The sequence below is a fragment of the Grampus griseus genome, assembly GCF_964374135.1.
Source record: "Grampus griseus genome assembly, chromosome: 17".
NCBI classification, from domain to species: domain Eukaryota; kingdom Metazoa; phylum Chordata; class Mammalia; order Artiodactyla; family Delphinidae; genus Grampus; species Grampus griseus.
This window is the reverse complement of record NC_139011.1, coordinates 33,563,400-33,585,857: the sequence shown is the minus strand read 5'-3', so window position 1 is coordinate 33,585,857 and position 22,458 is coordinate 33,563,400. Positions and strand designations below refer to the sequence as shown.

Genomic DNA, 22,458 nt, shown 5'->3' with positions numbered 1-22,458 from the left:
TTATCTCTGCATGGTGAGGTAAAAATTATTTTTCCTTTGTGCGCTTTTGTAGTTTACAGGTTTTCTAATATTGAGTTTATTATTTTTGGAACTAGAAAATACAAGTCAAATTAAATCCATGCAGCAAAACCACCTGATTTATTGCAGGCAGAAGTAACAGTAAATGACCCCATATTCCTGACCCCCTGCAGCAAACCCTTGACCACACTGAGCAGATGAGCCTGCTCGCTGGCAATGCCAGCCCCAAGCCTGGCCCTGTCTCCCTGCTTATGGTCAGAGCTTTCCTGCTTGTGTAGCAGCCTCAGTGGGCCAGTCTTTTAGCACTTCACAGGGCCTGATTGTGTGACTCATAAATCAAGAATGGAACTAATATGGCTAATGGAGCGAGATGCCATGAGGAGACAAGGCAGCTGGTGTTGGACCATAAGTAATAATAAGTACAATGTATGTGCCAAACACGTTAGAACCTTAATATATATTGTCTTGTTTAATCCTTAAAACAGCCCGTGAAGTAGGCATTGTTCTTCCCATTTAATCAATGAGGAAAGTCCCTAGATTGGGGATTAAGAAACCAGAGTTCTTTATTTGCCAAGCAGAAATAGAGACACAGGCGTAAAGGACAAATGTATGGATACCAAGGTGGGGAGGGAGGGTGGGATGAATTGGGAGATGGGGATTGACATATATACACTACTATGTATAAAACAGGTAACTAATGAGAACCTACTGCACAGCACAGGGAACTCTACTCAGTGCTCTGTGGTGACCTAAATGGGAAGGAAGTCCAAAAAAGGGGATATATGTATACGTGTGGTTGATTCACTTTGCTGTACAGCAGAAACTAACACAACATTGTTAAACAGCTATACTCCAATAAAAATTAATATTAAAAACAAAATGAAACAGAGTTCTAACTTTTGTTCAGTTACCAATGAAAACTGAAAACACTAGACCAAATGAGTGACTTTCCAGCGGTGTTTCTAGAAACCCTGGGGCTCAGTAGAGATGCCCAGGGAATAACTGGGCTGCTTAGAGGGAAGGACTGCCTATTTGTACTTCAGCCGCAGCAGCTCTGCCTTGATCTCTTTTAAGTGTTGTCAGGACTGGCTTCGTGGGTGTGCAACCAGTGCAGCCCCACAGGGCCTGCCGGGCTCAGAAGGGGCCTGTGCTTAGGGTTTAATGCTCTGCAGTCGCCATCTTGAAATTCTTAATAATTTTGTCTTTGAATTTGTGTTTTGTATGTGAAATACTATGGAACGATGGCACGTGTGCCAGGGGCTTGGAGCTCTAAATCATGCCTGGTCCCACTTCCTTTCGCCTCTCTGCTTCCCTCGATGTGTTCTCCACTGTCTGCTCTTGGCCCCTGGTGCCCTCAGCCTCCCCTTCCTGCCTTGCCACCTTCCTCCTGGGTCAACAACTGGGTTACCTTGTGGGGGAAGGGGGAAGGGATCTGTGTTCCATGTCCTGTAACCCCCTTAGGGGCCTGGCCATGGGCAAGGGGAGGACCGGGGTCAGGTTTGCATCTTGAAGTGTCTTAGGGTGGGACAAAGTGGGGGTCATCTGGACGCAAACTGGAAGCACCATGGTGCATTCAGTGGATGGCTCAGGAGGGCCTCTTACCTGCCCTCAACCCAGGTACCAAGTTATGACCCACAGAGAAAATGGTAACATCCATATGGCCCCTTGTGGTAAACAGTCAAGGCAATACTGACCAATGTTGAATCCCACTCAGCAGCCCCAAGGGCAGGAAGCACCCTACACTTAGGTAAGCAAGGTATCTGCCTTGGTCTTGTGCTTTAGAGACCCCCCTTTCTGCCCACCACCCCCTTCCATACAGGGCAGGTTATCCAGGGGCCAAGAGATCATACCTACAAAAGCCTCCATCCCTCCTTCAGGACCAGTTGCCTTTTTTCCCCCAGTCCATCGCAGACAAATATGTGATCCTATGTGCGTGATTAATACACAGCTCACAGCACTCGTGACTCACCTTGTGAGTTTGACAGCACTGGTACTGGTCTTATACCCTCTTCGATCAGACAAGTTCAATCTTGGGTGTTCCAGCAATGTCAGATTGCCATAGATATTTCCAAATGCTTGTGTTCAGTTTTTATACTTATCCCACAGCAGACCAGTAACAACAGTTTGCCTGGACCAAAATGAGAAGCTCTATTTTATTTATATTTATCTATCTATCTATCTATCTATCTATCTATCTATCTATCTATCTATCTATCTATCTATGCATGCCATGCTGCATGGCTTGCGGGGTCTTAGTTCCCAGAGCAGCGACTGAACCGGGGCCCACAGCAGTGAAAGCGCTGAGTCCTAACCACTGGACCACTAGGGAAGTCCCAAAGCTCTGTTTTAGACTCTTCTGTGGGTGCCAGGACCCTGGAATTACCAGCCCAAATCACACCAAACCTGCTTCCAAGGTCTTCATGGGCCTCTTCACCTGATTCGTTCTCTGGGTTTGCACTCCCCTAGGCCAAGGGACAGCTGCTTGCAGGAGCAGTGGGGATGGAGATTGAGTATGTGTACTGGGGCGTCTATACACATGCATCTGAGGCACTGTTGATACAGGATGGTGGGAGGATGGGAAGAGAAGGGGGGCAGCCTGCCAGCTGGTGGAGGAAGAGGGACACAAAGATTTGGGGTGAGCCCAGCTGAAGGCATCCATTTCTCTGCACGTCTGGAACTTAATCACAGTGCATGCCAGTCAGGAAACTTTGGACCAGGCATCTTCTATTGTGACTTACAATGCTCTGAATTCTGATTTCATTCCCATGGCCATGGTCGAGAGCCTGCACTTTGCAGAGCAGGTGGGTGACACGTGGACATGTGTGTCCTTTGGATCATTACCCCCTCAGCTGCATTGGGACTGCAGCCTCATCAGTTCTGCTCCTTCCTCCCTTAGTATATCAGATACACTGTGCCTGCCTCATGGCAAATAATTTCTCAACACTCTGGGAAAGGATTTTGTTTGTTTTCCTCAAGTTTCATTGAAAGCAAACCTAGGCTATCACCCCAAAAGTAAGATAGGCAAATGACTTGACAATTAAAAAACACATACATTCAATTAGCCAACAGGAACATAAATAATATCTCTAGTAAATAAAGAAATATAAACCAAAGCGATGAGATAATTTATTTTGCCTCTTAAATTGGCGAAGATAAGAAGCAAGAAAACGTTCAGTGTTTGTGAGGGTTTTGGGAACATTGCCATTTCATATACTGTTAGCAGAAGGGCAATAGGGTGATTGGAGAAAGACTTATAGAGATAAATCTGGCAATGAATTGCAAAAGACTTTAAAATGTGTATATCTTTTGAAATCTTGAAGACATTGCATAGTTTCCTTACATCTGTTAGTTGCTGATGAAAAGCCTGATGTCAATCTCATTCTTGACTTTTTTCCCTCTTCTGAAACTTTTGTTATCAATGACATTCTGAAATTTCACTAAGATCTCTCTGGGTTGCATTTTTCTTTTTATTTGTCCTGCCAAGTGCGTGGTAGGCTATTTCATATACATTTTAAAAATTTTATTGAGGTATAGTTGATTTACAATGTTGTGTTAATTTCTGCTGTACAGCAAAATGACTCAGTTATACATATATATTCTTTTTCATATTCTTTTCCATTATGGCTTATCACAGGATGTTTAATATAGTTCCCTGTGCTATAGAGTAGGACCTTGTTGTTTATCCATTCTATATATACTAGTTTGCATCTGCTAATCCCAAACTCCCAATCCTTCCCTCCCCCACCTCTCCTCCCCTTTGGCAACCACACGACTGTTCTCTATGTCTGTGAGTCGGTTTCTGTTTCATAGATATGTTCACTTGTGGGGTATTTTAGATTCCACATATAAGTGATATCGTACGATATTTGTCTTTCTCTTTCTGACTTCACTAAGTATGATAATCTCTAGGTCCATCCATGTTGCCATTATTTCATTCTTTTTTTATGGCTGAGTGACATCCCACTGTCTATATATATGTCACATCTTCTTTATTCATCTGTCGATGGACGTTTAGGTTGTTTCCATGTCTTGGCTATTATAAATAGTGCCACTGTGAACATAAGAGTGCATGTATCTTTTTGAATTATAGTTTTGTCTGGGTATATGCCCAAGATTGGGATTGCTGGATCACATGGCAACTCTATTTTTAGTTTTTTGAGGAACCGCCATACGATTTTTCATAATGGCCGCACCAATTTACATTCCCTTGGTAGGCTATTTCAATTTGGGCTTTCATGTCTTTTGTCAGTTCTGAGAAATACTTAGTATTATTTCTGTGAGTATTGCTTCTGCTCAATTTTTTTCTGTTCCTTCTTTCTGGAACTCCTCTTAGATTAAGGTTGTAATTTCTGGATTTCTATTCTGTGTCTCTTTCTTTTCTTTTTTTTTTTTTTTTTGAGGTACGCAGGCCTCTCACTGTTGTGGCCTTTCCTGTCGCGGAGCACAGGCTCTGGACGTGCAGGCTCAGAGGCCATGGCTCACGAGCCCAGCCACTCTGCGGCATGTGGGATCCTCCCAGACCGGGGCACGAACCCGTGTCCCCTGCATCGGCAGGCAGACTCTCAACCACTGTGCCACCAGGGAAGCCCTATTCTGTGTTTCTTAATGTGTTTTTCATACGTTCACTTACCCCTTCCAGGAGAGTTCCTTGGCTTGCTCTTCCAGTTCACCAAATTGCTCTTTAACTGTGCCTGTCCTGCTATTCAGCTTCTCTATTGAGTTTTTAAACTTCATTTCAACAGTTAAAACTATTATTTCAGGGGCTTCCCTGGTGGCGCAGTGGTTAAGAATCCGCCTGCCGATGCAGGGGACACGGGTTCAATCCCTGGTCCAGGAAGATCCCACATGCTGCGGAGCAACTAAGCCCGTGCACCACAACTACTGAGCCTGTGCTCTAGAGCCCGCGAGCCACAACTACTGAAGCCTGCGCACCTAGAGCCCGTGCTCTGCAACAAGAGAAGCCACCGCAATGAAGCCCACACACCGCAATGAAGAGTAGCCCCCACTCCCCGCAGCTAGAGAAAGCCCACGCGCAGCAATGAAGACCCAACACAGCCAAAAATAAATAAATTTTTAAAAAGCTGAAACTATTATTCCAAATATTTCTAATTGAACCTTTTTGGTCACTCTTGTCCTCATATTATCTTCCCTTACTTTTCTGAGCAGATTAAATACACTTATTTAAAATTCTGTGCTACATCCTGTATTAATTCCATTTCCTTTGAGGTCTCCATTATAGAGTCTGTTGTCTCTCTTTTTTGGTGTTAACCTTCTCCAACTGTTTGTATATTCTTATTTTTGTACTAATTTCTGTCACTGAAATTTCCTGTTACAACATCAGCTACATCTCTTTAAGAAGCCAGCTTGGAAGGCAAGGATGGAAACAACTATTGGCTTACTCTACTGGTACTGTTTTCAGATAGCAAGACTTCTTGGCATGACTTTTCTCTTTCTCTCAGGTGTCACTAGCCCCTGAGAGCACTGCCCTTCTCTCTGAGCCAAGGCCCTCTCTGTGCTGTTTCTACTCAACTATACTTCTGACACTAAATGTGTGGGTTTTTATCCCCTAAATCAACCAATTCTCCAACTCTCCAGACACCAACTGGGTGTCCTACTACTCAATTCAATTCTGACACTAACTGTCTGGGGTTAGCACAGACCCACAGGTTAAGGGCCCAGTCCCCCAAGACTGTCTCTCCCCCACTTCAGACACCAGTTGCAAGTCCCAGGCTGCCACCTGTACTTCTGACTAGCTGGCTATAAATCAGGGTTCTCATACCCCCTCCTCAGGTTCAGTAATATGCTAGAATGACTCACAGAACTCAGGAACACTTTACTTATGTATACCAGATTATTGTAAAAGATATTATAAATGAAACAAATGAACAGCCAGATAAAGAGGTACAAGAACTCCAAAAGAGTTCCAAGTGCAGGAGCTTCTGACAAGCTTCTGACTTTGTGGAGTTGGCGTGTGCCACCCTCCCAGCACATATATGCTTTCACTAACCTGGAAGCTCCCCCAAACGTTGTCACTTAGGGATTTTTATGGAGGTTTCATCATGAGGCATCATCAATTACTAACTCAATCTCCAGCCCCTCTCCCCTCCCCAGAGGTTAGAAGGTGGGGCTGAAAGTTCCAAGCTCCTAATCAAGGTTAGGTCTTCCTGGCAACCAGCCCCCATCTGAAGCTATCTAGGGGCCACCAGGAGCTGCCTTGTTATAACAAATAGGGCTCCTCTGTGTCCTATCACTCATGGAATTCCAAGGAATTTGGGAGCTCTGTGTCATGAAGTGCGAGCAAATACCAAATGTTGTAACAAAAGATGCTGCTATCACCCCTGTTAACTCAGGAAATGGCAAGAGTTTTAGGAACTCTATGCCAGGAACTGGGGACAAAGACCAAATATATATTTCTTTTTATATCACAATGTCTTACCCTCACAGACTGCTCCGTCATTGCCATCTGGCCTCAGCTGGTGGAGGAATAGAATGACTGACCTACCTGGCTGCCCTTGGCCTCCCTGTGGCCATGACAGAGCCTCTGCTGGCTTCTCGTCTCCCACTTGGCACTCGCCCTCACGCTCCCTGGACTGCATTTTATCTTTTCAATCAGATACTCTTTATCCATGAATTTCTCTCTGTAGTCCTCCTCTTGCTTGTTTTTTTTTTTTTTGGCCATGCCACGTGGCTTGTGGGATCTCAGTTCCTTGATCAGACCAGGGGTTGAACCCATGCCCTTGGCATTGTAAATGCAGAGTCCTAACCACTGGACTGCCAGGGAATTCCCTCCTCTTGCTTTTCAATTAGGCTATATTTAAACTTCATTCTATCATTTCTTGGCATTTCATGGAAGGAACACATGCTCAGTCCAATACCTTGAGGTGGAATTATGTAAAAAACGATATATAAACTTCAAACCAGTAACCCACTTCTAGGAATTTATCCTAAGGAAGTAATTAAGAATAAAGCTTTAACCCCAAGGAGTTTCATCATAGTAACATTTGATATGAAAAAGTGAAAACAGATATCCAATTAGAGGGGTTTAGTTAAATGTGACACATCCATACAATGACAGAGGAAGTATGTGAAAAATAATATGGCAGAACATTTAAGGGTATAGAAAAATGTCATTGATGTATTATTAAGTAGAAATTTCAGGTTACAAAATTATTTTAAAGTCTCATTTTTGTAAAAAAAAAAAAAACGACACATGTTCTTATAGAAAATGGTAGCTCTGCATGGTGGGATTTCGGCTTGACTTTTTTTTCTTGTTTTTGGCTGTCTTTTTTTCCACACTCTTGGAGATTGTTTTCAGTAACTGCTATGTGCAAGACTCTAGTCGCATCCTCTGCTTCCCTCCCCCAGGTGGGCTGGAAGATGGCATGTCCTCCAACAGTGTGCCCCGATCGACAGCCCCAAGTGGAATATCCAACCCAGAGAAGAAGATGAGCTGTGGGACCCAGTGCCCAAATCCCCAGGGCCTCAGCTCAGGCCCCCTGACCCAGAAACAGAATGGCCTCCGGACCACAGAGGTAGGTCGCAGCCACAGAACAGACTTGGGACCGGAGACAGGGGGAGAAGGTTGCTTCAGGGCAGAGCCAAGCTGAGACAGCACCCAGGGAAGAGCAGTGACAGCTCACCTTGCCAAAGGAAATTCTCCACCCACCCGTGTGAAAACTGTTGCAAAGAAAATAGCAAGGCTCCCCCTCCCACCCCCTGCCTTGAGGGTTGCTGTGTTTTGTTGAATCAGCGGAAATGGGTCCTTGATATTAGCGCTCTAAAGGAAGTGTGTGTTTGTTTAAATACAGCTTTGTTCAAGGACCTCCTTTGCTGTCGCAGCTCTCAGCATCTTGATAGTGAGGTCTGTACTGGCTACGGGAACTAGTCTCAGGCCAGGCAGTCGGCCATCGCAGGGGCTGGCAGGGAAGAAGACCAGCGTGGTGGGAGACAAGCCTGGTGTTCTACCTCACACCCTCCAACCAGGTGGGCAGTGGGAGAGTCTGCAAGGGGGGTTCTTGTTGCAGAATGTGGTGACAGCATCACCCCACACTGTTGCTGTTGGAGATGAGGCAGGGCTGCGGAGTCCCTGGACCTACCTGGCATCCTGTCTGATTCTTTTCTCTCCTGCTGCCCTGACCGCTCCTTAGCAGACCAGCGCAGCCGTCTGCCATTCCTCCCTCATCTTCCCCATCCCCTCTAGCTCCCACCTTCAAAGTCCACTACTTACCCAATACTCCAAATCCATTTTTCCCCTCTCCCCTGTCAAAACTTACTGGTCCTGTCCCTCAGGCCAGCGCCGTCTGTTTTCTGAGGATCCAACTGGGTTATCTAACGATGGAATTCTTGCCCACATCAGTGAGTTCCCTTTCTAATCTTTGGTCAGAAAACCTGTTGCAAATCCAATTAAGTAAGTAGCTTTGCAGGAATCACTCAGTCTCCCACAGTCTCAGGTTCTTTATCCACACAATGGAAATAGTACCAAGATGAGAGAACAGATGGGCCTGTTCTTTGTGAACTGAGAGGTGCTGTGAGAAAGGCAGTAAGGCACCCAGCACCACAGGCCAATTAAAGGAAACACTGATGGTGGCTCTTCAGACATGTAGAAGGTCATGGGTGGGGGGTAGATCTGAGGGCAGCAGTGGCCTTCCTGGTGTCCTGTATTGCCTGCTTTGTCTGTGTATAAGCTGGCCTTCTAGAGGCCCCAGCAACATCACCATCTCCCAAGGCAGTCTGGGCCCCACAGAACTATGCTCAGAAGCTTGGTCATTGCTCTAGGGCAGGCCCTGACTTTTGTACCCTAACCTCCTCCCCACACTGTGCCCTCACCTTTTGAGCCAAGATGTTCCATGAATGGGAGGAAGTGGCTTTGCCTGTCACATGCTTGCTTTCCAACCTCACTTCCGTCATCCATCACTTTCAAGTTGTGTTCTGCAATTTACAAAGTGCTTTTAGTTCTACTGGCTCATTGAATCCTCCCAAGAGCATGTAAAGTAAGCGTCATCCCACTTCAGAGACAAGGAAACTGAGATGCACTTGATTGATGACATGAATAGGTCATATAAGTGCTAGAGATGGGTGTTGGTAACTTTAAATTGAAACAGGTGACTATTAGAAAAGTGGAGCGTAGAGATCTTAAAGTACTTTTTTGTCAAAGAATAATGTATCAGTCAGCTAATGCCACAATAATGCTGCATGACAAAGCAAATCAACATTCAGTGGCTTAAAACAACCATCTTTTTCTCCTCACAATCAGCCACAATTTGAATGGCTAGGCCTGACTTCAGGCTCCAGGCTCCAGGTCTAGCTCAGTCTGTTCTGTGTATTTTATTCTGTGAATCAGGCTAAAAGAGCAGCAGCTCTCTGAGGTATATTATCATGGCTATGGCAGAAACCCAAGAGGGCAAACGCATTTCATGTCTCTGCTCACACCATACCATCTAACCTCCTATTGGCCAAACCCAACATCAGTAGGACAAGGCAGTGTACTCTGTCCCCCGTAGAGAGACAGCAAAGGATTAGGGGCAATAGTGCAATCTACCACATATAACATATATATAGAAAAATGTACAAGTCTGTCATAAGTGCAATGAATTTTAATAAGGTGACACACCCGTGTAACCATCTTCCATGTGGAGACACAGAACAGTATCACTACTCCAAAAATCCCCTGTGTGCCCCTCACCACGGTGACTGGGATATGCCAGTCACTGTCCACACCCCAACAATATAACCACTGTTCTGACATCTAGCATCATAGACCACTTTTGTTTATTTTTGACTTTTATAGATGGCATCATACAGTATTTGCTCTTTTGTGTCTGGCTTCTTTTGTTCAACATTATGCTAGTGAGAATCATCTATGTTGTTGTGAGTTGCAAAAATTTCCTCATTTTCATTGCTATGTATATTTCATTAAATGAATATACCACAATTTAACCCTTCTACTTGAAGGACATTTGGGTTGTTTCCAGTTTGGGGCTATTGTGAACAATATAGCTGTTAACTTTCTTGTACCCTTAGGTGGACATTCACTTCTCTGGGGTATATAGATATACCCAGGAGTAGAATTCCTGGCTCATAGGATGGGGATATATTTGACTTTAATAGATACTGACACAGTTTTCCAAAGTGGTTATACCACTTTACATGCTGACCGGCAGCAGATAAGTTCCAGTTACGGACCATAAGAACTTAAGGCCAGTAAGTCGTGCTTAGTCCTGTCTTTCTTAGGCCCGTGAGAGCAGCCTTCTAGGTGCCGCCTGGGGTGCTGAGCACTTCCTTGTGTTATCTCACTTGATCCTCACAGTGACTCTACAGTGTGATATTGTTGTCTCCAGTTCACAGACAAGAATGGAGACTCAGGCGGCTCAGGAAAGCTCTCCGCACACCACACAGGCGTGCACTCTGGGAGCTTGCGTGGTAGTTAAAATGGGGCCGTGTGGAGCCAGCCCGCCTCGGACTCCAGCCACAGTGAAAACTGTGTCGCAGGGGAGTGAGGACCACGCACCTCACCAACACAGCACCAGGGGGCAGATGCCACACACTGATAAGCTGGTCACAAAACCAAATGTGAGATTTTGTTGTCACGATTCAGTGAACAATGCTGTGTTGTAAGTATTTCCAAAATAAGATCAGGGAGCAGATAGCTTCAGTTTTAAGCATTCAGACAATTGCTGAAATGCATCAGGGGTCTTCCTGTCCTGAGACCTCACCAGCCACCAGGCATCCTGACTTCCTCAAAGGCAAAGGTTTCTATTTAAGGTGTCAGCTTACAAGACAAGCCAACCTCTGATTGAAGCTTCTGTCAGCAGAGCTATCTCGTACCAACACAGATCTCAGCTGCCTAGAATCTGCCTAAGGAAAATAATTTTCTTCCTATTCCGTCCAGGGCCTTTGACATACTGTCTCTTCCTAGCTTGTTTCATACTCCAGGCTAGAGGTTCCTGCGTTTTCTGTGCCTGGCTCAGGCAGTGTCTGGCTCACCTCTTCTGGTCCGCCTTTGCTCCCCCCAGGATGAACTATTAGCACCTCACCGCGTTCCCCTGGACGTTATCGGGCCACCGGCTGATGGTTCTTGGGCACTTTTTTAAAAGCTTTCCTTCTCCAGAAGAACCCGTTCATAAAGCATGCATCCTCATGCACGTGTCTACACAGTGTTCCCGTTCCGGTTTTTTTTTTTTTTTTTTTTTTTTTTTTTTTTTGCTGTATGCGGGCCTCTCACCGTTGTGGCCTCTCCTGTTGCGGAGCACAGGCTCCGGACGCGCAGGCTCAGCGGCCATGGCTCACGGGCCCAGCCGCTCCGCGGCATGTGGGATCCTCCCGGACCGGGTCACAAACCCGTGTCCCCTGCATCGGCAGGCGGACTCTCAACCACTGCGCCACCAGGGAAGCCCCCGTTCAGATTTATAGACCAAGTTTGTCCAGTCACTGGGCATGGAAGATTTCCTCATCAGGTCCTATAAGCACTCTTCGGATTCCTTCATCTAATGTTCGTCCACTGAGTGCCATCTGGGTGCCAGGCACTGTTCTGACGCCAAGGATCCAAGAGGGGAACAGGCACACATGCCCTTTGCTCTGAAGCAGTTGCCAATTTCTTTTTTCTTTTTTGATGTTCTAGAAAGGCACGATTTAATAAAATAGAGTCCTTGGTCTCAAGGAGTTCACAGTCTAGTAGAAGAGACATAGCAGTGAATACACTATTATAACACAGTGTGGTAAGTGCTATTATACAGGGGGTCATGTGATGCTGAGGGAGCCCCCAGGAGGGGCACCTCTTGTGTGCTCAGTACAGCGCCTGGCACTTAGCAGGGGAGCAACAAAAGCCTGTCAAGGGATTGAATGAATAAACCCAACCTGGATGTCAGAGAAAGCTTTCTGGGGGAAGAGAAGCCATATCTGAGAGCAGGAGAAGGAAGGGGGAGGGCTAGCCAGGTGAAAGTGGTGGACTAGGGTTGGGACGAAGGGGCACGTGATATAGCAGCGGAATGTGCCTTGAACTCTCCCAGGTTCTGGAACATGTGCCCAGCTCAGGATATTGTGCACAGTAGGTGCTCAGTGAAACCACGGGGACCCTGTAGGGTCTTCTATTCAGGCCTCTGTTGTGCAACTTCAGGAAGCAGCTTCTACCACTCCCTTGCACTGTGTGCACAGGGCAGTCACAGCCTGCAATGCAGGTGCTGCCTTTGGAGTTGAGCAATGTGGTGCTACTTCCTCGGAATCCAGATGTCTCTGTCTGTCCTTTTTGATGCTGTCTGTCATCTGCTTAGTGCTTAGTCTCCCTGTTTTCTGCAGTCTTCTCAGTACACACCCTTTGCTCCTGCAAAGCCAGCAGCTGCCCATTTTAATGGCGCTGAGCCTGGGGAGGCAGATAATACAGAATAAATGAAGACAGATTTGAAATGGTGCTGCGAAGGAAAGAGAAGGCCCCTGGAAGGGGAGAGCAACTACTCGATTTAACATAGATGTGGTCCACAGTTCAGAGCACTTTCCAAAGGGCCACGAGGGGCGGCTGGCTTTGCTGATGCCTGGGAGCAGCTGGGAGCAGCAGCGTTCGGAGCCCTTCTCCACTCTCTGTCTCATCAAACAAACCACATCTTCTTTCAATTCCCTCTGGCCCCTGTCTCATGCCCAGCGTTAATAGGTGCTAACTGGCAGAAAGATTGTGGCAAAAATGATGTCCCACAAATTGGAACTGTCTCAGTGGGGCGCTCTTTCTCTAGTAAACCTTGATTTGCTCCAGTCACTTGGGACCTTTCTGACTGTGCAGCATCTGATAAATCATCGACTGTCTCCTCCCCAGGCCTTCCCTGAGCTCAACAAACAAGCAAGGGGAAGCTCTGTAGCTGCTTGTTCTCTGCTGCTAATTAATTACTCAGGAACTCTGGGCTGCCTCCAGACATTTACTCTCCAACGTGAATGTGCCGTTTCTTCAGGCTTAGGACTCTTGTATTTCTCCTCCAGAGGTATAGCCTCAAGTGTTCAGCTAAGGTAGAAAAGTGGCTGGTGGATGTAGCTCGGGGCAGACGAAGCTCTGAGTCTGTGGCTGGCCTCCCAGTGAGCCTTCACGTCTTCAGAAGTTGCATCTCTTTTAGTTGCTTTATTATTCTTGGCAAAGTGGCCGGACCTTGCCAAAGAAATTAGCTGATGCCTGGACTGATTCTCAGCTAAGTAGCCTCATCCTTCTGCGCTTCCTGCCCACCCCTCCTCCGCCCCCCCTCCAGTGTCTGACTGTCAGCAAGGCTTGGTGCGGTCCAGGAAAGGTAGGTGAAGCCTCAGAGACGTGGATGTGACCAAAGAGGGAGGCCTAATCCAGAAAGGAGGATGGGACCAGCCCAGAATTTCTCCTGGTTGGTGGTAATACGAGATCCGTGAGGGGAGTTTGGAAAGTAAATATGAGTCTCTCCTAGAGAAACAAAAACATGACATTAAAAGGAGAGCGAAAAAAAGAAACCATTGAGGACAACCAGAGAGGGAAACCTCTTAGAAGGACACTTTGGTGCATATTCTAGTTTAAGCCTGGGAAAAGGAAGCAATGTAGCAGCATAGGGATGTGTGTGTGCGTGTGTGTGTGGGGGGGTGATTTCCACAATGCATCTGTATATCAGCTGTTACCTTATGTAGACAAAGAATTGCAAAACTCAGGGTTCACCTGAGGGTCTGCAGAAAAACCGATTCGATTAGAAGACTCTCAGGGCAGAGACCTTCTCCTTTGTATTCTTCCCTTGCCCCCTGAGCCTGCTTTAGGGGTATGTACCTAGTATGTACTCACTGATTGTTGCTTGAATGAGGTCGGCCTAGGACTTCATTAAGATTAGAAAAATTGGGACTTCCCTGGTGGTCCAGTGGTTAAGAATCCACCTGCGGGTTCGATCCCTGGTCAGGGAACTAAGATCCCACATGCCCCGGGGCAACTAAGCCCGCACGCCACAACTACTGAGCTCGCACCTCAACTAGAGTGCCTGAGTGCCACAAACTATGGAGCCCACGCACCCTGGAGCCCGGGCGCCACAACTAGAGAGAAGCCCGCGCGCTGCAGCGAAGAGTCCATGTGTCGCAGCGAAAGATCCTACAGGCCTCAACGAAGATTCCTGCGTGCCACAACTAAGACTGGACGCAGCCAAAAAAAAAGGATTAGAAAAATTTCCCACGGCTCCACTCCCCACTCACCCCCTTCCCACGTCCAGCCTCCCACCATCTTTAGTTCAACTCAGTACCTCTGTTGACATTGGCCTCAAGCAAATTGCTTTAGCCTGAGTGACTTCAGTTGCCTCCTCGGGAAAAGTGAACACAGCTACATTCCTGGCCATGTCTCAGGGATGGTGCAAGGAACAATCAATCACGAGCATGATTGAAATCCTAGGAAAGTTCTAGAATGTTTAGGCAGGGCAATGCAGATTGATGACTGTTCTGTTGGAGCCCAACTGCTCTTCTAAAGCAGGTTCTACTGCCCTCCTAGTGTTTGATCTATCTGAGGTTTAAGTTGGAAAGCAACAACTCCCTTTGGCATCCGATACCTGATAAATAAAAACCCCTAGACTGAGTTAGCCTGAATTAGTACAAGTGGCTGCGGTCTGCACAGGATTTGCTTGAGGTATGGGGAGTTCTTGAGAGTTTTGCCTGAGACATAGTCTGATCCCTGCCTCTGGAGGCTAGCATCCTGGCCCTTGGTGGAGTTGCTAAGATCAAATGTTTCCTGAATGACCTCTCATTAATGCCAATAAAGCAGCAGCAAATAAATTCATGGAATTTGGGAACAGCTCGAAGTCTGTTATTGTGTGTCTCCTTTTAATGGGACTTGACTGAAAAGAAGAAAAATGTCTTGAGTTGCAGCTGACAAGGCTCAGGCTTTAATCTTTTAGGAAGGCAGAGAGGAAGGAACTCACATTGTCAGAGTGTCTGCTGTGAGCCAGACACCCTATATAGATGGCATCCTCTTTAACCCTCACAGCTCTGAGTGGTAAGTAGCATCATTCCCCAGCTGGGACAGCCGGCTCAGGAAGGTTAAGTATTTGGCCAGCGTGGCAGAGGGAGTAGTGACTTGGCTGTGCTGGAGTTCAAACCCAGGTCTGTCTGCCTCTAAACCTCATGATCTTCCTTCTCATTTCCTGAAGCAAAATGGTGGAGAATGTAGTGTGAGCACTGGCAGTTGTGGGAGGCTGGGTGTGAGGCCCACAGCCCACGTCCAGCCTCCCACCATCTTTAGTTCAACTCACCACCTCTGTTGACATTGGCCTCAAGCAAATTGCTTTAGTCTGAGTGACTTCAGTTGCCTCCTCGGGAAAAGTGAACACAACTACATTCCTGGCCGTGTCTCAGGGATGGTGCAAGGAACAATCAATCACGAGCATGATTGAAATCCTAGGAAAGTTCTAGAATGTTTAGGCAGGGCAATGCAGACAGGTTCTGTTCCCCAGGATTTTTTTCTCTTTCTTTCTGAAGATGAATCTTCACACACATGTTTTTCATCAAATTATTTGTCAGCGATCTATTATGTGATGAGCACTAAGTTAGATGCTGAGAACACTGTGGTGAACGCAACAGACTGGGTCCCTCCCTCCTTGAAGTTTTAATCTGATGAAGATATAGAAATAAGCAAGTAAACAAGCAAATAAATATATAATCCAAAGTCTGGTTAAAGGCCAAGAAGAAAGTACAGAATACTGGGACAGAGAATAAGGCGGCCCCGTACTGTGTCTGCTTAGAAAATCCCTGCAACACTCCCTAGGAAATGACTGGCCGTGATTACCTCTGGTGAAAACACAGCGTGGCCAGAGCATGGGAACAAGTGTTACTTCTCACTGTGCTTTTTCTCTACTCTTTGGATTTCTTTTACCATAATTATGTATCATTTCTATAATTAAAAAATACTAGTTATGCAGAAAATTGGTGTCTGATAAATCATGAACTCAGTAAGCCTTCTTTCTTCATTGTCTAAAAGGAACTGTGAAAAGGTTGGTGCAGCCCTGTGTTAGGTATATTTGTGCAGTCAAATTACAGCAGAGAACATCGCTCTTTCCATTTGGGAGAAAATGAGAAAAGGTGAGCTGACTTAGCTGCCCTCTTGGGTCCGGCCCTCCTTCCACAAGAATGAGCTGGGTCGTTGACTTCTAAACCCCAAGAGAAACACGTCCATCTGCCAGGAAGTTATCACAGTCAATCTGGTTACCTTTGAGAAATGGCAGCTAATAAATGACTTTTAATTAAAGAGGCAGTATCAAGAGGACTAAAATCTATGATTCTAAACCTGCGGAAGTTAAAATGAGGCAAGGGAAGAATAGAAAACTGTAAAACCAGGTGAGAAACAAGAGTGTGGCGCATTAACAAAAATCAATGGTGATAAAACAAGAATTTTAGAAGTGACATTAGCAGACAGCTGCAAAAAGAAAAGGTACCAAATAGGCTTCTCTCAGCATTGAGTTGGGAAGTATAAGATTTTTTTTTAAGCCAGTAATTGCAATAGGGACACGTTTTCTTTTCCTGTCATTGAATAAAGAGGGTTGGCTGTTAAATTAAAAGGTTTGGCTGGCTAAAAACCACATCAGAGGGGAAAATATCTATGTCATACAAAATGTCATAGTCCCAGAGGTACAAATGGTGTAATTGTTCCGCGTATCTATATACCTCTTTTCTCAGAGGAGGGCAAAGCAACTTCTCTCTTGGAACTTCTAGAGAAACTCTCTGGCATTGTGGTTCTCTTTCTCATTCATCTTTGTCCCTCTCATTTGGGCTTCAAATCTGAGGTTTCCAAGCTGTGACTAGATTTCAGCAACTACCAACCTCCTAGATGATCATGCTGCTTTAAAAAGGGTGGGCGCCTCTCTGAGGTCTCAGACTCGGAAGTTTCTCTTTTATAAAACACTTTCAAGTCAGTGCATTGTTGTTCTGATTGTTTAATTTGCCAAATAAGTACAGTGTAATTATTTGAAAGTGGATTTGTTTATGGCTTGGAACCTTCTGTGCCCATCATTAGAATACAGAACTCCAGTTTGTTCTTTATCCAAATGTGGATCTTGTAGAGTTATTACTATTATTGGGATTTAGAAGTAGTCGTAGCAATAGTCATGGTTTCAGTAGAACAAGCAAGTTTTTGATTTAAATTTGGTATGTTTGACTGACCTTATTTTGCGAACAGAATTAATGTCAAAAGCTATATAATTGGGGCAACTAACTGTCCTGGTTTGCAGGGGCCTGAGGTGGTTCCTGGAATGTGGGACTTCCCGTTTGAAAACGGGACAGTCTTGGGCAAGCCAGAAGAAGTTGATCACCCTATTAATGCTAAGTGACATGCTTAATTTTCTCCCCCCCCCCCCGCAAAAACAAACAAACAAAAAAACCCACTAAGAAGTAGGCATTATCCCCGCTTTTGGATAAGGAAACTGAGATTCAGAGGTTAAAGCAATGTCTCGTGCAGCTAACTAATGGCAAAGCCTCGTGCCAAATCCGGGTCTGCCTGGCCCCGAAGCTTGTCCTCTGAACATCTCCATTGTCAGGCTTTTGCTACACAGATTTAAGAGATTGCCCCACTATACTTGAGATGCAAACCATACATATTCTGTGGCTCTTCTGGGAATGGCTATTTTGTAGCCTCTGATTCTTAAACAGGCTGAAAAATTAAGAATCATCCAACTATTGAATGTTTGCTTGAATTCTTAAGCTTATGAAGGCAGACTGAAACTTAGAGCAGAGCACTTTCTGTGTAGAATCTTTAATAACTTTTTGTGAAATCTTGCCAATAACTCTAAAGAAAAGCAGTTATGCAGTTCAGAAAGTTTACATTTCCATTCTGGAAAGCTCTCTTACTGCCCACTGGTTTGAGGGGAATGCTGCCCTCAACTTGGCTCATTTCAAATAAGGCCTCTGTGTCTCTATTCCATGTCCCAGTCCTCAAAGCTTTTATGCAATAACGCCCGAAATGGAAATCAGGTGGAATTAGCCTCATAATTGCCACCGTTTTCTTTCGGAAACAAAATTGGTTGTGGGACTTTGTGAATTCTCTGCTTTTAGGAGGAAATAAACCCATAAAAGTCACTGCTAGGCCCTAGTGCCGGTTCAGGCCTGGAGGAGCTGAGCGTTAAGACTAAGTCCTTAGACAGCATTGACTTCTGATTTTTTTTTTTTTTTCAGTACGCGGGCCTCTCACTGTTGTGGCCTCTCCCGTTGCGGAGCACAGGCTCCGGACGCGCAGGGTCAGCGGCCATGGCTTACAGGCCCAGCCGCTCCGCGGCATGTGGGGTCTTCCCAGACCAGGGCACGAACCCATGTCCCCTGCATCGGCAGGCGGACTCTCAACCACTGCGCCACCAGGGAAGCCCTGGCTTTGTTTTTAGTGGCTTCACTACCTTCCATCTGGTCATCTTTAATATTTAATATTTTGTCCCTTTTTCTAGCCAATCAGCTATATTAAGTCAAATACTAGAAACTGTATTTCCCTAAATCTTTTTGCACCTAGAAAAGGGCTTCTGCCTCAAATGTAATGATACAGATAATAACTAATGTCCTTTGATATGCAAAGCCAACTTTATACCTAATTGTGCATCATGGGCTGCTCAGGACTATATGTCATTTTCTAAAATGGACTTAAAACAAATGGGGTAAGCATGTGTTGTAGGGTGATAAGTGGAGGAAAATATGGAATTAAATTTTAGAGAAACTGGAATTAAAGAAATATCACTGTTTCTGCTGTTCAGTAGAAAAGATTTTATAGAGGAGGTGGGCTTTCGGAAGCAATGGAATGTAAAATTTTTGAGAGATTTGGTGTTCCAGACATGGTATGTGGACTGGGAAACAGGATAGTTTAAAACAATAGGCCTTGTGTGTTTTCACTGGAAGGTAGAGGCAGATTTACCATGAAGCTAATGACGCTCAAGCCTCAGAGCTCCATTTAATTTTACATTTGAAATCTGACCTTCTCTTAAAAAGAGTCCCTAGGGCTTCCCTGGTGGCGCAGCGGTTGGGGGTCCACCTGCTGATGCAGGGGACGCGGGTTCATGCCCCGGTCAGGGAAGATCCCGCATGCTGCGGAACGGCTGGGCCCATGAGCCATGGCCGCCGAGCCTGCGCGTCCGGAGCCTGTGCTCTGCAACGGGAGAGGCCACAACAGTGAGAGGCCCGCGTACCGCAAAAAAAAAAAAAAAAGAAAAAAGGAAATGCATGATGTTTATTCGTTCATTCACCCATTTATTCAACCAAAGTTAAATGGAGGGCCTCTTAGGTCTCAGACTGTTCTAGGCACTGGGAACTTGAAGAGGAAAGCAATGAAATCCTATCTCATGAAATCAATGGATAAGGCTAAAGTTGCATATAGTCAAAATGATCCTTAAACATCCCTCAAATGACCCATAGAGTATTATCTTAGGTCAGGGTCCCTGGAAGCAGAGCCTGAGATGAGGATTCTTGTGCAAGTAAGTGAGTGAAAGCATAGTCTCAGGTGAAAGAAACCCTTAAGGTAGTGGGAAACAGGGTAGGGCAGAGTTCAGCAAATATGTGAGCTCAACTGAACAGCTGTAGTGTAGCCTCAGCCTGATCCCAAAGGGAACTCCAGAGCACGAATGGCATCATAGATTTATACCCCCTTGAGGCCAAAGGACCAGCTTTTATATTCCCAATAGTCAGGCATTGGCTTTAGGCTGTCTCTGGAAATTAGGGTATAACCTCTTTGGTATTTCTGGATGAGGTGACTCTGATCAGATGAGGGCAAGTCTCAAAAGAAGGGTGCAGCTCTGAGTGATTAGCGGCCAAAACATAAAGCAGCTGAGGGTTGGATGCACCAGCCAAGAAAACGGAATCTGAAAGGGGCATCAGCAGCGGCTACTACACAGGATACATGTGCCCTGTTATCATTTGCTAATAAATACAACAGCGCAATTTATTTATTTTTCTCCAGTGGTGTGATAGACCACCATTTCTTGGGATGCACTGCAGATGAAGTATCGATACTCGGCTTATGTGCAGGGACCATGTTGTATGAAAAATCTGCATCTATCAGCACTAGACTCATATCCAGAATGAGGAGATGCTCACACTGTGGGAGATGCTCCCACAGATCTGAGACTGACTGCTTTCCAGGAGGCTGACTCTGAGATGTCATTATATGAGATGTTCTTTGGGAAGTGCCCTGTCAACACTGCGGGAGGGAGGGCCGGAAGCAGGAGCGGGCAGAGGGAGAAGTGGAGCCACAATGCAGGCCCGCCCACAGCCGCGGCTGACTCCACCCCATGGGAAGCTCTGAAGCTAAATGGCAGGTCAGAGCTGTCCTGCTTTGGGTCAGATGGCCAGGCGTTTATACCCCTGCATTGGGCCACCTAGGAAGGGAAGGCCCTGGGTGAGGGGTTTTTCTGCAGCTGAGGCTGCCCTGAAGGGACAGCTGGAGGCTATTTGCCTGCTGCACCCCCTGCAGCTGGGCAGAGGGCCTTCCTGGAGTGGGGTTGGGGGCACACATCTCTGTCCATCCCCGACGGAGACAACTCGTGAGGCCAGTCTCGGGCTCACTTGGAGCACATATCACTGAATGGAACGGGCACAGAATGACCCCCCAGTGGTCCAGCTGTCTTCTCTTGAGGGGGAATGGGAGGATTGTGCACAAATGCTTGAAGAACCTGCAATTTAGTCAATGCTTTAGTATTTAATATAGATCCTGGACTTTCCTCACTTATAAGTGGATAATCTACAGATTTAGAGAACAAACTAGCGGTTACCAGTGGGGAGAGGTAAGGAGGGGGGGGGCAATATAAGGTCGGGGGAGAAAAGGGTTATTATGGGATTACATGAAATCATGTATGTGAAACTTCTGAAAATTGCAAGGCACCATGGAATTTAAAGAATCTTTCATTCAATAAAAAAATTGAAAAAAGAAATGGATAATATATCCTACTTTTTACTTATTATACTTGTCAAGTCTTTTTTTCCCCTTAATGACAGGCATTGTGCTAAGTACCTTACATTCATTACCTTAGGTAATCCTTATAATAACATTATGCGTTAGGTACTATTATTATCCTCCATCTTACGGATGAGGAAACTCATCTAAGGGTTAGAGAGGTTAGAAAAAACTTGCCCACAGTGAAATTATATAGTCAGTGTTCAAACCAAAGTCTGTCTGACTCCAAAGCTCAAACCCTTAGCTGCTCTACCAAAGCCATCTGTGAAACCTCTCACATTGCCCTATTTTTAAATAGATTTTTATTGGAGTATAATTGCTTCACAATACTGTGTTAGTTTCTGTTGCACAACAAAGCAAACCAACCGTATGCATACACATGTCCCCATATACCCTCCCTCTTGAGCCTCCCTCCCACCCTCCCTCTCCCACTCCTCTAGGTGGTCACAAAGCACCGAGCTGATCTCCCTGTGCTATGCTGCTACTTCCCACTAGCTATCTATTTTACATTCCATAGTGTATATATGTCGATGCTACTCTCACTTCACCCCAGCTTCGCCCTCCCACCCCATGTCCTCAAGTCCATTTTCTATGTCTACCTCTTTATTCCTGATAAAGAAGATGTGGCACATATATACAATAGAATATTACTCAGCCATAAAAAGAAACGAAATTGAGTTATTTGTAGTGAGGTGGATGGACCTAGAGTCTGTCATACAGAGTTAAGTACGTCAGAAAGAGAAAAACAAATACCGTATGCTGACTCATATATATGGAATCACATTGCCCTTTGATGGACCTTTGCCAATTCATTCATCCATTCATTCAACGGTGCTTTACCGAGCATTTCTATGCCAAGCTCTGCTCTAGGTTGGTATTAGAGATTCAACAGAGCAGCCTATGAAAAGGAGTATATGTGCATGTGTCCTTGTGGGTCGTTCTTCCTGCATCTGTGTGTGTGTGTGTGTGTGTGTGTGTGTGTGTGTGTGTAACAACTTCAAGAGATTAATGCAAATGTCAGGACCTTTGGATATTTCCTAGTAACTCAATTCACTGTGTTTAAACTTTTTAACAGGCTAAAAGAGACACTAAGCGGACGTCTGGAAAAGAAGTCACCATTAACGTCGCAGACAGCATCCGACAGGTGGACAGAAGTCGAAGAATCACAAAGAACTGCGTCAACTAGCAGAGTGTTCAGCCAGTTGAAGGGCAGAGGGACTTCTCTGGTGCCCTTCACATCCTGGACCCCATCACGGAACCTTGAAGACGTGGGTAGCCCTTGCTGTGTGGGAACGCTGCTGAGTGCCTCGGGAGACTGTCTTAGCCTGTTGGGACGTTCTCAGCCTCCTATTTATCTCGTAAATGCATTGGCAGAGTACTCCCATAGGGTAATAAACTGCAAATGTATGTTCAGTTTGCCCCTTGCAACTGCTGCAGTGTGGTCTGATGGAAAAGTGGCGAGCAAAAGCACGGGCCAGTTTAGGAAACAGAAAAGTAGAAGGGGTAGGTTCCTGGCTGAAAGAGGCACAGTCGGTTCTGAGCTCTCCTGGCCATGGTCGTGCGCA

The 22,458-nt window shown here is 45.7% G+C and overlaps 1 protein-coding gene across 2 annotated transcripts in view; it reads left to right on the top strand.

Annotated features, from left to right (window-relative positions):
• Positions 1-22,091, top strand: part of BAALC (BAALC binder of MAP3K1 and KLF4) — a gene marked incomplete at both ends in the record, with an annotated part of 87,716 nt that extends 65,625 nt beyond the window's left edge. Inside the window, 2 exons of one of the 2 annotated variants that reach the window (XM_082675234.1) lie at positions 7,384-7,550; positions 21,969-22,079. In XM_082675234.1, coding sequence (XP_082531360.1) covers positions 7,384-7,550; positions 21,969-22,079 — 278 coding nt within the window. Of the gene's footprint in view, positions 1-7,383; positions 7,551-21,968 lie in introns of both variants that reach the window. The other variant, XM_082675235.1, reaches the window with a different exon arrangement.
• Positions 22,092-22,458: the final 367 nt, after the last annotated feature.